Source organism: Parasteatoda tepidariorum, chromosome 1 (assembly GCF_043381705.1).
Source record: "Parasteatoda tepidariorum isolate YZ-2023 chromosome 1, CAS_Ptep_4.0, whole genome shotgun sequence".
NCBI lineage: Eukaryota > Metazoa > Arthropoda > Arachnida > Araneae > Theridiidae > Parasteatoda > Parasteatoda tepidariorum.
In genome coordinates, this window is record NC_092204.1 from 30,698,624 (window position 1) to 30,713,815 (window position 15,192).

At 29.5% G+C, this 15,192-nt stretch overlaps 2 protein-coding genes across 2 annotated transcripts in view; both read right to left on the reverse strand.

The window, feature by feature from the left end:
• Positions 1–13,351, reverse strand: part of LOC122269658 (nose resistant to fluoxetine protein 6-like) — a 53,647-nt gene extending 40,296 nt beyond the window's left edge. Inside the window, exons 1-3 of the mRNA XM_071178155.1 lie at positions 13,177–13,351; positions 9,767–9,984; positions 4,974–5,088 (exon numbers count right to left, since the gene is read on the reverse strand). Of these exons, the coding sequence (XP_071034256.1) occupies positions 4,974–5,088; positions 9,767–9,984; positions 13,177–13,351 (508 nt within the window). The remainder of the gene's footprint in view (positions 1–4,973; positions 5,089–9,766; positions 9,985–13,176) is intronic.
• The window catches only part of LOC107447194 (nose resistant to fluoxetine protein 6-like), a 166,013-nt gene that overhangs the window by 55,811 nt on the left and 95,010 nt on the right, over positions 1–15,192 (reverse strand). The window lies entirely within an intron of this gene.

Sequence of the window (15,192 nt, forward strand, 5' to 3'; positions counted from 1 at the left end):
TACATACCCTCCAACTGCTACGGAATTTCCGTAGTTTCAGAAATCTTCTTTTCAGACGGTAGCAAAATTAATGTCTTAATATTCAAAAAAAAATAATTTTAGCGTAACTTGTCCACTATTACTTATAAAAGTGCAGGCCATATGGCTAGATTCTTAAGTTCTGATAAAAGTTTTATGAGAGATCCATTTGCTTTAAAAATTTCTACTTTGGTTCGCTACCACTAGAAAGAATTATTTTCAAAATCCTCATAAGTTGGAGGGTATGTAACAGGTTAAATAAATATCTGCATACCAGCTAAACTATACGAATATTGAGATAAAATTTTCTTAGTGGTGTAGCAATATAATAGTGTTTTGACATATTAAATCCTATTTAAAATTTCTAAAAAGTAAAAATTTAGTGATCTATTAGTTTAGATCGTTAGCTCTTAATAGACGACAGCATTAAATATAGCCCAGTAACCACATTCTTCATGTCAGATTGTATCATATCAAAATATTACAAATGATAGTACCACTGTTTTTTTACTCTTATATACTATTGATCCTGGGGATCTCCCCCCGTTAATTTTGTACCAGTATAAACTTATTCCTTCATGAGTTTTGAGCATAGAACAAACCAGTATAAGATGAATCGGTTGGTGGCTCTAAGCTCCAAATATCGAGGTACCCTACTTATCCAGTTCGTTAGCTCCCCAGCCATAATGTATAAACCTATGTCACTATGTATGCTACCACCTGTGTCATTCTGTCAAATTCCGGTCGCCCAAGACATTACATCATTTGAAGGAGAATACTGCATCAGTCCGAGTTCAAGTAACTTCGTTAACTCTTTTATGTTTAAGTAGTTCAATTATCTTTAGAATGTATTTCCAGCTTTAATTGTTGGTGTACTACCACTCAGTAAAATCTTTTTCAGCGACCGTGCAAGTTGATCAATGTCATTAACCTCTTATTTGACGACGATACTTCGGAGTGACATTTTTATGTTTTCAAGGAAATAAAGGTGGTAGTAAAAGTTATTGCCTCGTGAACATTTGCTTCAGTTCAAAAACAAATATATTACTCTTTTTATCCGACCATCATGGAATTTTAAGTTAAATATGTAAATAAAGTGTTAAATTCTTATCCTAATCTGCCAAAAGTGGACTCCGCTTCGCAATATGTTCACTTACCGATTCTAATTCTTTGGCCAGATTTTCGGTGATCAAAAATTTGTTCTTAAATATTCATTTCGTAGTTTATTTTAGAGGAATGAGACCAATTCCATTTATAATTAATTCAAACACCTGTAAGCAAATCTTGGTCATGGTGTCGTGTCGTGTTGGTTCAATTAAATTCTGATTGCATTCTGATCTTTCAATCTAGTGCCAAATTGAAGGATCAGGAATTGTACTTTTTTTAAAAATTATGGTGGAGCTAATGCAGCGTTTCTCAACCTTTAAGTTTTCGCGGTCCAGTTTTCAATCATCATTTTCATCGCCCCCCCCCGCTTACAGTAAAATGTATACAACAATAATGTACATTGAGTATTTTGGATTCTGTCTTCTGTCTTTAAATTACTTTAAAATAAACTGCCAAAACAAAAGTAAAGTAAAGGCCAGCAGCAATTGTAGGAACTATGTTTGGAGATAATTTTTCAAAACAAATGCAGTCCATACCTCTTTCAAATGATACTGTTGCTCGTCGAATTTGTGATATAGCTGAAGATGTATAGTGTCAGCGTTTTTTGAAGTTGCGTGTCAAATTGTTTTCAATACAGCTTGATGAAGCAACAGATAGTAATAAAGATGCTCATTTAATTGCCTAGTTCGATTTTGTGATAACACGTCAGTAGTAGAATTACTTTTAGAATTAATCAATAGAACTCAAAACAACAGAGCTCGTATTATTTGCTATTTTAATTGATTTTGTGAATGAGGCAAACATAGAATGCAAAAGTTTCGTCGGAGTATGCACCGATGGTGCTCGTTCAATGTCCGGAAGATTCCAAAGTATACAAGCTCTTGTAAAACTAAAATCGCCTCACACATTGCATGATCCACAGAGAAGCTTTGGCTTCGAAAGAAATTAGTCCTAGTTTGAATATTGTGTTAACTACGGTTGAAACCGTAGTAAATCATATAAAAATGAGACCCCTGAGATCGAGAATTTTTTCCGCACTTTGTAAAGACTCGCATTCAATACATTCAGCGTTGCTATTTAATTGCGAGGCAAGATGTTTATCACGTGAGAAATTTTTGCAACGTGTTTATGAATTAAGAGAAATCCCTTTTTTCATAAAAGAAGATAACAGACCGGAAGCCGAGAATTTTCGTGGTTGTTGATTTGTGATGAAATTGAGCTACTTGGTCGTCGTATTCGAGAAATTAAATAACTTAAATCTTCAACTCCAAGGAGTAAATACACATATGTTGGATATGAGTGATAAAGTTAATGCTTTTTGTAAAAAATAGGAATTGTGGGGCAGGAATTTAAAGCAAAAAAACCTTACAATGTTTGCTAATGTGGATGATTGTACTAAAACTTATCAGGCTGAAGAAGAACGTGTAAAAGTTGTTTTTGAAACCATTGAAAATCATTAAGCCATGCTGGCAAAGATTTTAAAAAAGTATTTTCTTGCTGACGGCAAACTGATAGCAAGTTTTGAGGGGGTTAGGGATCCATTTCATAAGACTCCCGAAGGACTCTCAATTGATGAAGAAGAGAAATTCATATACTTCACAACAAGTTTCGAAACCAAAAGACAATTTAGTAATAAATCACTATTTGAATTTTGAGCAGGTGTAGAGGATGGTTTTTCTGCACTAAAAACAAGGTTATTTCGCATTCTATTACCATTTTCAATAACCTGGAAATTCTGAAACTGGATTTTCTGCTGGGCTTCTTTTAAGACACAATATAGAAACTGAACTGAGAGTAGCTATTTCTAATATTAATCCTTACCTCGAAAAACTTTGCTCTGCAAAACAGGCCCAAAGAAGTCACTAATAATTATTAAATTTGTTTTTAATTTAGTATGTTTTGATTAAGTAAGGTGGGTGAGCCAAAGGTGGGCCAGTACTCCTAACGTAGCCTACCCTCAAAAGTAGAAATAATTTTATTTTGAATGACAAGATGACCATGCTGCATTGTAAATCTTGTATCTAAGGTGCACGTGGCTGAATTGGCAGAGATTTCCTTAAATGGCCTCCATTGTATGAAGTGATTTAATTTTTTGCAGTTGTCGTTCTAATTTCCGGGTATAGGAAGATATTGTAATTTATATGTGTTTAAATTCTTTTGAACTTTGAGTTATTATATGTTTTCTGAATATTTTTTTTTCTTTAACCACATTACTTTAACTCGAATTAATCTATCAGACTAATAGTTTTAAGTCGTGCAAATGGTGACCATATGCATGTTCCCAAGGGCGACACCGGTGCCAAATTAGGGACACATGGACCACCTTCAGAAACAAACGTGAAATCTATAAAAGAGTTCATTATAAATCAGTATGTATATTATTTCTCAAAAATTAATGATTTAATGGAATACCAATTGATTTATTTCATTTTAATCAAATGTGGAACTTTGGTATTTTTTAAATTTTTATAATATTTTTACGTTCTCTGCACTTTAGCGGAGTTAGCGATATTTTGTTTCAAGATTTTTGTTTTATTTGCATTTTAAAGTAATTTTTCGTTACTTGCTACAAATTTGAAATTGTACTATGAAATAAATGAAATTTTATTTAACACTTAAAAGTATACATGATATGTATTAGAGATAAGTGTAAGATGTTACAAAAAAAATTTCAGCCACGCAGACTTAACTAGAAAATTAGGAAAAATCCTCAAAACAAAGCAACCTTTGGCTCCCCACCTTCATCATTTAATAAGTTGTTTTACTTTAATAAGTTATTAAATATGTCGAAATGTATTTTGTTTTCTATGTGTATGTGCGCTTTCCTTTCATCCAGTTAATGAATTTTTTCAAGTAATATTTTCTGTTGGATATTCTCGAGCCACCCATCTAGTGTGCTCGCTCCCCACAGGTTGAGAATCGCTGAGCTAATGTAAAAAAACTACACAATTCATTTAATGCTACTACTCTTTTTTATATCTATTTTTGCATTATTGTTATTTAAAATTTTGGTTGTTATTGGATTGACCCTTTGACGAATATTGGACATCTATATTTCTTTCTGACGATCTAATTAAAAGCAAAAATATATTTCAGTATTTTTAATTATTAAAAACAGTCTAATAGTTACTAAAAAAATCCCTAATCGGAATTATATTTGTACTAAAATATAAAATCCAAAAAAAAAAAAACATTTCTTTTTAATCATATTCAAAAAATTAACAATACTTGATTTTAAAAATTAAAGAAATTTGAATGATAAATAACTGTTTTCTCACCTAAATAACTATAATTGCAATTTCGACGAAAATTTGATTTGTTTGGAAGTAAACAGTGTTTAGAAGATTAGAAGATTTAACGTAGAAAAGGGCACCTGAGATTCGTGCTGTATTTTACAATGATAAATTATTAAAATGATATATATATTATTTTTCACTAACTTTAATCTAAATGAATACAAAATAAAGAAAAAGTATGAGAAATATTTTAAACAAAAATTCGCGTTAAAGGGTTAAGCCAATTTCTGTTTTTTATTATCGTGTTGATACCTTTTTGAATACATTTGAAAACTTTTTCGTAAGTATGATCACTTAGCATCGATAGAAACCTGCCCTGGATCTTGGTCAAAATAATTTTGTATCAATGCAAATTAAAAACGCACATATTTTATACTTATGCTGCTGTTTGTTTTTCTTTTGCAAAAAAAATCTCTTCTTGGTAAATTTAGATGTGCCCCACTTTTTATTATATATAAATACTTTTATAATGTCATGTTTATACTTTTTATAATGTCATAAAAGTAAATAAATAAATAAAAAAACAGACAAAAAATAAATTATTTTACATACTGTTAGAAAACAAAGCTGCTACGTCTCTTTTTGAACAGGATGATGGAAGGCAGGCATTCAATCTTGGTTGAGCAATATAAAAATATTGAGCAAATTTTGCTAAGTTACTCATCAACTAGAATAGTAAAAAAATAAATAAGAAGTTTGCAATATCTTTTCTCTAAACATTAGAAAAAAAATTTATATTCAGATAAAAGGGAAAAACTTTTTTTTATTAATACAAGTTTGTGGGACGAGTGCTTAAAATTATTACAAACAGAATATTTCATTAATCAATCAATAGTTAAAATATTCACATTCGGCGAATATAAAGTCAAACGATCCGAATCATATGTATCTTTATATTCTTCTTTGTTAGCGGAAAAAAACGGATAAGCCTTATAACATTTGTTGAATTTTAATTTTGTATAATGTCATAGCAAAAAGTTTTATCTTCGGGGCTATATCTTAGAACTGATGGGGAATATGTTTTTCTTTGATTAAAAACGCTATTTTTTAAATTAAATTTCGATTTATTACCCTCAAAATACGAGGGAGACGATGTTTTGAAAAACTGGTTTTTATCGTTTAAACGCTAAAAAGGCAGGAATTTTTGTTACTCTAATGTCATACTAAATTGTCACCACCCTTCAGTAGGTTCAAAGACAAAATGTAATATGATTTTTTTAATACAATTGTTTGAAAGCACAATTTAATTTTCATTTTGTGTCTCATTAAACATAATCGTTTCATCTTTCCCAGTTTTTCCTAAAGGTATGAAATTTACACCAGCTTTTTCTTTCGAATATAAAGTCGAGCTTGTATCATTGGAAATTTTGGGTTGAATTTGATACTCCGGTTGAATAGCTAAACCACTCGCAATTTTCCTTTTTCAAGCATCAATGAAGTTATCATTCAATTCATAAAGAAATAAGATTCAATCCTTGCAGTTATTTAGAATGGCTTGCTTTTTATCCTTCAATTTTTTTCATCAAAAGGGTGGTTTGGGACAATAGCTCTAAGAAATATGATGAGATCAACATCTTGTTCAACAATAACTGCTTGCCGGTTATTGTTGTTATCATGATTGTATTTCTAATACTAAAATGACTGCATATAACTGAGAAAAATAAACTACTAATGTTTGAAAGAAAAATACTCAAAGCCATCTTCAGAGCGGTTAAAAGAAACAGTGTTTGGAGCATTCAATACAATTATGAATTATGCAGAAAATTCAAGTAACCAAACATAATTTCAGCTATTAAATCCTATAGAATAAGAAGGCTGGATGGAAGGGATGATGGTGATCCAGTTAAAAAGCTGACTTTTGGAAAGTTTATAAGCAACCGAAAAAGGGGTGACCAATCACCAGATGGATTGATTCTGTGTGAAAAGATCTCAAAACCATGGNTATATATATATTAATTTTATATCTTTTACTACATGCTGACCTGCCAACTGCTACGCTGCTTACAAAACATTTTACAGATAAAAACAAAAACTTACAAAATTTCTGGTAATATTTTTAACATTTTAAAAGTTTCAACACGATACACTGTGGGCCAGAAGACCATGATTTTAGCAAAAAGTCAAAATTAAATTTTCAACTAAAATGTGTTTAGGTATTAACCAAATTAAGTATTCATAATCATTCCAAACATTATAATTTACTTTTTGGACCGAAGAGAGTATAATGTAGAGAAAAATATGTTAAAACATTTTTTTTAATGTAACTATTAAATTTATATTTCAGAAATATATATATAGGAATTTCCCCTTACTGTTGCATTTTTATCAGAGTAATTAGTCTGAAATTGTTGTACAATTTTTCAATTTGTTGGATTAGTTAATACTCTTGACAAACTTATAGTTTATATCTTATCATTTGACATTTTACAATGTTTGAATCACTTTCGAAACTTATCTCCAAAAAGTTTGTTGTCTTCCTTGATGTTTCTTGTTTCGAAAAAACCTGCCCCATTTTGCTCATATTGCAAAGGTGTCCAAATATACCGAAAAACAAAAATTTTGTTTTTTTCTTCATGTTTTCGGTTTATTTTTAATTAATTAGCGTTATTTTTTAATATTACTTCGGAAATATAATTCGTTTTTCATTTTTAATATAAAATTACGAAAATTATTATATTTTCATTGCTATATTTAATTATTTAAACGCATTATACTTTTACTTTATTTTTGCTCACCATATTTCAGCAGCCATTTTGTTTTGTTTTTTGGTATTTTTAGTGTATTTCAAAATTTCAACTATGAATTCAATTTACTTGCACATAAAAACCCCTAAATAAAAACCCCCAAATTCTGAAACAAATTTTGTCGAAATACTAATTTTGGCTACGAAACCTTGGTTGCTGGCCCACTGTGCGATGGAGCTTGAACAAAGTAGCGTTGCATATGAACTTTTAAATCATTTATATGTAGCGGTGTGGAAAATAAATTTAAATTAATAAAAAATAAAACATAAACTTAGCTACCACTAGAGTAAATTTTACAAAAAGCGTAGAAAGTTGGCAGCCTTGAAGATGTATTCTAACATCGAAATTAAAAAAATGAAAGTGGAAAATGCTTAAACAAAAAATTTCCTGACATAGTGTTATAGTGTAAGGGTTATTAAACCTCAATATTTTTGGGAACTTTTTTTTTCAGTAGCAACCAACATAAATAATTTCCCAATGTTAAGGAACAGCGTAGAATTTTAAAAAAAAGTAGTAAAAACCTATACTGAATATCCTCTAAATTATAAAAAACAATGCAAGCTAATATTTTATTTATTTTTATGTACTTAAAATTTAAAGCTTTTGAGAGGAGGGGGAATATCATCCTTTGGGAATGAGAATTTTTTTTATTATTAGAACACAGACAAATAATGTCCTAACATTTAATTGCTTAAAATTTAAAATAAAATCTGCAAAAAAGTTTTATTTGGAAAGAATATAGAATTTATAGTTTATTTATTATCATCCTCAGAAAGAGAAACTAATTTTATAGCTAAGATCAATATACATTAAATTCTAACTTTTGGAACATTAAAAATTAGAAACAAAAAATAATGTTTAAAGTTTTTGGGGAGTACCTAAAACTTTTTTGGGGGGGGCGGGTTGATGATATTGATGTAATCCTCATGAAATATAAACTATTTTTTATTTATTACTAGGTCCCTTGCAATTCATATTCCAACATTTAATTTCCTAAAAATAAAATAAGTATTATTTTAAAGGCATTTAAAGCCATTTTTTTGAAAATCAGGCAAAAATGTAACATTTTGATAATTTATTATTAGATCAGTTTGATTTTTTTATATTTAAGTAAGTTATGAGAAATGAATATTGTGCAAGTTAGAGCTTCTAAAAAATTTTTTCTTTCCTTTAGAAAATTGCAAAGTCTACATTATTACATTGAAATTTCATTTCAAGCAACAATAACCCCAAAGTTTTGTTTTGCTATATTATTAGTATATTGCTGCCTAGTTATGAACATGCACTCGTTTTCATAAAGGATTCTTGCTTTTCGGAGTTTCTAGAATTTTCCTGAGTTATCCATGCTTTTAACAGATATAGCGATTCAAACTTTCAAAAATCCTGCATTTTTTTCATTAAACTTTTCTCAAAAAAGCATTGCAACTCAAAAAAACTAACTAATACATTTTGTAAATGTAATAATTACTAATACGCGGAACAGAAAGAACAAGTAGACTTTGCCTTACTTTTAAGAAAAAAGTTGCATTTACGATTTACGGGACAGTGACAATGGATTCTTCCCTTCAAAATAAGCTAAAATAAAGAGATTTTATAAGAACTCTATATGTAATTAAAGATATAAATGTGAAAGGGGGCGTTCGTTGCTCATACATTTAACCTTCAAGTCACTGCTTTTGTTGTCAATCATTTCCCTTAGATAGCGAATATTATTAAATGGATAGTCAAGGCTTATGAAAAAATTATCACATATTACCATAAAGATTTAACAACGTTATATAATCGTTTCTGAACTGATAAACAGAGTGAAAGGATATAAATATCTTTCAAGTAAATATCAGAGATACAAGCTTGGAAATTTACTTGATTAAATTACAAATTACTGAATAAAGATTTAAGATTCAGTAAGGAAATAATTGGGGTGATGTAATTTAATTTTCAGACCAGATAAAAACTAAAAACCGAATTTTTCAATAACTTTGACGCAGCATAACTCTAAAAAGCAATAATGCCCCATGGAAACTAGTTTATAACTAGGCATCGGTTTACTAATAATAAAGCAAAACAAAACTTTGAAATATTACTGTTTTCTTTAGGTAAATCACTTAAAACCTGCTTACACTTTTAAAGATAGGACCTTGAACTTTGAAATTTTCTACAGAGGTGAAGTTATTTTTTAAGAGCTCAAACTGACGCAATATACATTTTTATAACCTACATTAAAATAAAATAAAATCAAGCTCATCAAAAAATACAACTATCACACATTGCCTGAAGATCAAAATAACGCTCTTAAAAGTTAAACTTTAAGAGGAGGGGAATGACATACTCAGGTAATATGAAATACTTTTTATATCATTCAGATCTAGATAAGTTATACGCCATTATTTAATTAGTTAGAAAGCGAAAGAAAATGACAGAGATGAATTTAATCAGAAATAAATTTAGAAATTAAAGTCGTTAAAACAATTATGTTGCAGGATGAAAAAATATTAAGTATTTAATGTTAGGTAAATAAGTGACATGGCAGATGTATAAAATGATATCGGGTTAAATCAATCATGTCTTATGTTACATAAAGACTCATTAAAAGCTATTTACTGTGTTAGGTTCAAACAGACTATGAATGATTTCTACTGGCATTTCTATTGGTGACATCGCTGGTCTCTCCGGCAATGGTAGATCTAAATATATATGGCAATACTGTCCATGAAAACTGCGACTTGGAGATTCTATTTGAAGACATGTATCAAAGTCGCCAAATGCCGTAGGATTTCCACCCATCACACCATTTGGTATTTTCCCAGATGAATCCAACACTAAAAGGAAAAACAAAAATAAGTAAACTGTGGTAGTTCGAATTTTTTTCAGATTAAAACTGGAAAAAAAATGCAGGTCTCTAAACTGCTACGATTTTTGGAGGATATTAGTTCAGTAGTAGACAACTAGAAACCAAAGCTTTCAGAATTTTAGGTAATTTTGCAAACATTTTAATAGTCTCACCACGTGACAGACCTGCCAACTTTATGGTGAAATATTTATGAAATGGTGTTAAAAAACTTATTGAAATGCAATTATAGATTCAGGACTGCCAGCTACTACATAGCCTCACATTTTTAACTCAAAAATACAGAATTTTTAGCAATTTTGCCAACATTTCAAAAGAATCACCACGAAAGATCTGCTGCTTGTCTTGCTTTTTGATCAGGGCTCCTGGGTCGCGAAGCGGTCCGTATCGTCCATACCCTCCAACTGCTACGGAATTTCCGTAGTTTCAGAAATCTTCTTTTCAGACGGTAGCAAAATTAATGTCTTAGTATTTAAAAAAAAAATTAATTTTAGCGTAACATGTCCATTATTACTTATAAAAGTGCAGGCCATATGGCTAGATTCTTAAGTTCTGATAAAAGTTTTATGAGAGATCCATTTGCTTTAAAAATTTCTACTTTGGTTCGCTACCACTAGAAAGAATTATTTTCAAAATCCTCATAAGGTGGAGGGTATGGTATCGTCGAAAACATTGGAGTCAAGTGGCGTTGGATATAAACTTTTAAATCCTTTATATGTAGTGGTGGGGAAATTAATAGCAAAAATATATTATGAAATATAAACTTAACTACCACTAGAATAATATTTTACAAAAAACGTCGAAAGTAGGCAGCTTTGTCTTACTTCGTTTTGAAAAATTTTACGTGCTAAATTGAACTAAACTGAAAAAAGGAAGTAAACATTTTTTTAGCTTCAATACCAGCAATCTCAGGTATTACTAGAGGACGGTAATATTTAATTAAGAGTGCATTCAGAATTATAGTGGTATTATAATAGGTAAAAAGCATTAAATTTTCTGCACCTATTTCTGCCGATGCAAATTTTCCATGGGTAAACAGGTCAACCCTTATAAAAATTCAAGATATTTTTGAGGTTTATTTCAGGTTGTTGTAACGTATTAAGCTATATTAAGAAACAGTTTTTTGTTTCATTAGAAAAACATTTATTCCACAATGACAAATACAGTAACGACATTAAATTACCAGTAACGGATTATTAAAAATCTTTCAATAAAATATAGAAAATCCCGTAACGGGTTAGAATAAACTTACAAAAAAACATAAAAAGACCCGTAACGGGTTATAGTATAAACATCAAATTCAAAAACTAACCTCCAAAATATCAACAACTCTCTGCTGTTCTAATTTTATCGTCTGCTTTTATTTTATTGTTTATCTCTTTATGTGATTAGTTTATTTTATTTACGCTTTTGCTAGCCTGTTATTTTTTTAATATTTTTAGACTTCATAACTCCTCTCCCATTGGAAGAACTTCTCCATAGATGGAAAAGTTATTAATGAACTTATTTGTGTACTTCGTTAAACTTTAGGTTGAAACCAATGCTTTATGTTACAATCATAACGTTTAACTTTTAAAACTAGATTTTCTAACTGTCAAATTATATGCGAGATACAATTTTTTACGTTAGAAATGATCTACAATATTTAACTTTAAAACTTAAAATTACTAAATTATTTTTAGACTCTTGTAGAAAACATTAGTAGACAATTCACTTGTAACTCAATTTTGATATCAAAGTAAAATATTCAAAATAAAATTAGAATGTAAATAAATATTATATAAATTTAACTTCACATAAAATAAATACAAAGAAATATAACTATTTACATGTATACAACAAAGAAAACCCCTAATCTAAAGACTGAAGCTAACCAGATTTTTTTTCAAAGTGCTTATTTTCATCTTGGTATCACTAGTTTTAAATCCAAACAATATACTTAACTTTTTTAAACTTCATATAATTCGATTCCAACTCAATCTTATGAATATTTATGTACAAAACTAAAACAAATAACATTATTTAAGAACACTTTTCTCTACAAACAAATTCGCTTAACACTTATGTTTCATTTTCAAGTATAATCATTTTAAACACCTTTTAAAATTAAACTTAACTGGTTCAATTTCAAAAACTTCAATACAATTTTATCTTATATTTCCAGCTTAATTAGAGCTTTAATTCAAACTTTAATAACAACTAATTTCTTTACGAGTTAATTCTTAAAAAAAAGTAAATCATACATATGAATAAGGAAATAAGACTTATCTGAACATAACATCACGACATAATATTTAAAATTATATAAACTATATTTAAAACAAAGCAAAAGAACTAAAGAAATAGCAAAAAAAAATCTTATTATTTAAATAAAAATCACTTGAAGTGAAATAGTTTACAAAACCTATCTTGAATAATATTTAAACTGTTTTAGTTTTATAGTTTAATAACAAAAAACCTATGTCTTAAATATCGTTTTACTTTACTGCTATCGTTTGGCGATAAAAGATTATATTTTCATTATTATTTTTACTTTCACTCATTAAACGTAAGCTAAATTCGGGGTAATTGACGAATTTCGTAGTGCCATGACTTCTGTAGTTCTGTAGATGTTAATATTCTTTTACCAGCTTTTTTTTGTATCACCACAATTCTTTTCCTAAACTTCCGGTTCCACTGATTAATTTTTTGGCAATTTTAATAACTCTGCCAAGTACACTAGATTTCTGTTTCTTACACCAATGACTGAACTTTTCCTTCAATCTTACTTTATTAACACTGTAATTTTTCCAAAATGGCACATATCTTTTGCACTTATACTTGTTCGCTTTGGTACCATGATCAAAATTACATTTGGCTCTCAAAATTTTCATCTTTACTTTTATCCGCAAAAATTTTAAGTTTCCTCGAAATCGATTCTTTTTTCGTTTCAATCGTGTATCTATAAATTTGTGATCAAAATTATTTGGAGACCATTTTAGTTTAACTCTTTGCGTGACGCTAATTCTATCGAAGTTCTTTTTTCTTCTCCTTTTGGCATTGATTTTTCGCCATTGGCTCATTTACTGGTCACTTCCATTCTTAACAAAGTTCTTATGAAAGATTTTTACTTGTTTAGCATTACCTGAAGTTTTCTATCTTGAACAAAATTGTTCATGCCTACACGGCAATTTAACCACTTTGGTTTCAATTTTATCTTTTGCACTATTCGATACTATTTTAGTCGAAAATATTTTATGTTTCTCTGTAACTAATGCCTTAGTCCCTATTTTATCACCGACTATCTCATGCAAATTTTTGCCACCTTTATTGGAATCAATCTTCATCTTTTCTTCCATAACTGATGTTTCAGTGCTAACATGATTTTTAGTAGATTTTGCTTCAGAAATCCTTACATTTCTTTTTTCTTTCTGGCAAACTTTTTTATTTTCAACCAAAATTATTTCACAATTTTCCGACGAAAAAATATCTGCATATGATGCTTCTTTCTCGCACTTTGGGTGTGCTATTTCTTCTTCTACAATTTTTACCACAAATTGACTTGGCAATCATCTTTTTCTTCATTTTTCATCTCAACTTTTTCTTGGATGACTCGATATTTCTTTTCTTCTACCACCTTTACTATCTCTCTAGAAACTCCGTCGGCCAATTCGTCTTTTGGTACTGCACTTTTTGTTTCTGTGTTTAGTACACATGGACTAACTTCCAATATCATATCTATTTCTGCTCCTACTATTTGGTTCTGTTCTTTCCGATCCTCCATTAAAATATTTCTAACACTTTCCATAATGTTTTCATCAAATTTTTCGAATTCCTTACGAAAATAAGTTTTATTTCTTTTATTCTCTTCAAAACTTGGAGAACTCCAATCAGACACTTTTTTAAAAATATTTTCTTCCCACTCTATAATCACATTCTTATTTACTTTAGTAATTGGTTGCATTTCTTCTAGTACAGTCCGCAAAAAAAAAAGATATCAGTGCTTAAAATTATTACAAACAGAATATTTCATTAATCAATCAATAGTTAAAATATTCACATTCGGCGAATATAAAGTCAAACGATCCGAATCATATGTATCTTTATATTCTTCTTTGTTAGCGGAAAAAAACGGATAAGCCTTATAACATTTGTTGAATTTTAATTTTGTATAATGTCATAGCAAAAAGTTTTATCTTCGGGGCTATATCTTAGAACTGATGGGGAATATGTTTTTCTTTGATTAAAAACGCTATTTTTTAAATTAAATTTCGATTTATTACCCTCAAAATACGAGGGAGACGATGTTTTGAAAAACTGGTTTTTATCGTTTAAACGCTAAAAAGGCAGGAATTTTTGTTACTCTAATGTCATACTAAATTGTCACCACCCTTCAGTAGGTTCAAAGACAAAATGTAATATGATTTTTTTAATACAATTGTTTGAAAGCACAATTTAATTTTCATTTTGTGTCTCATTAAACATAATCGTTTCATCTTTCCCAGTTTTTCCTAAAGGTATGAAATTTACACCAGCTTTTTCTTTCGAATATAAAGTCGAGCTTGTATCATTGGTAATTTTGGGTTGAATTCGATACTCCGGTTGAATAGCTAAACCACTCGCAATTTTCCTTTTTCAAGCATCAATGAAGTTATCATTCAATTCATAAAGAAATAAGATTCAATCCTTGCAGTTATTTAGAATGGCTTGCTTTTTATCCTTCAATTTTTTTCATCAAAAGGGTGGTTTGGGACAATAGCTCTAAGAAATATGATGAGATCAACATCTTGTTCAACAATAACTGCTTGCCGGTTATTGTTGTTATCATGATTGTATTTCTAATACTAAAATGACTGCATATAACTGAGAAAAATAAACTACTAATGTTTGAAAGAAAAATACTCAAAGCCATCTTCAGAGCGGTTAAAAGAAACAGTGTTTGGAGCATTCAATACAATTATGAATTATGCAGAAAATTCAAGTAACCAAACATAATTTCAGCTATTAAATCCTATAGAATAAGAAGGCTGGATGGAAGGGATGATGGTGATCCAGTTAAAAAGCTGACTTTTGGAAAGTTTATAAGCAACCGAAAAAGGGGTGACCAATCACCAGATGGATTGATTCTGTGTGAAAAGATCTCAAAACCATGGGAAACAATGGATAAAAGCTTTCTCAAGAAGGATAAGCGATACACACA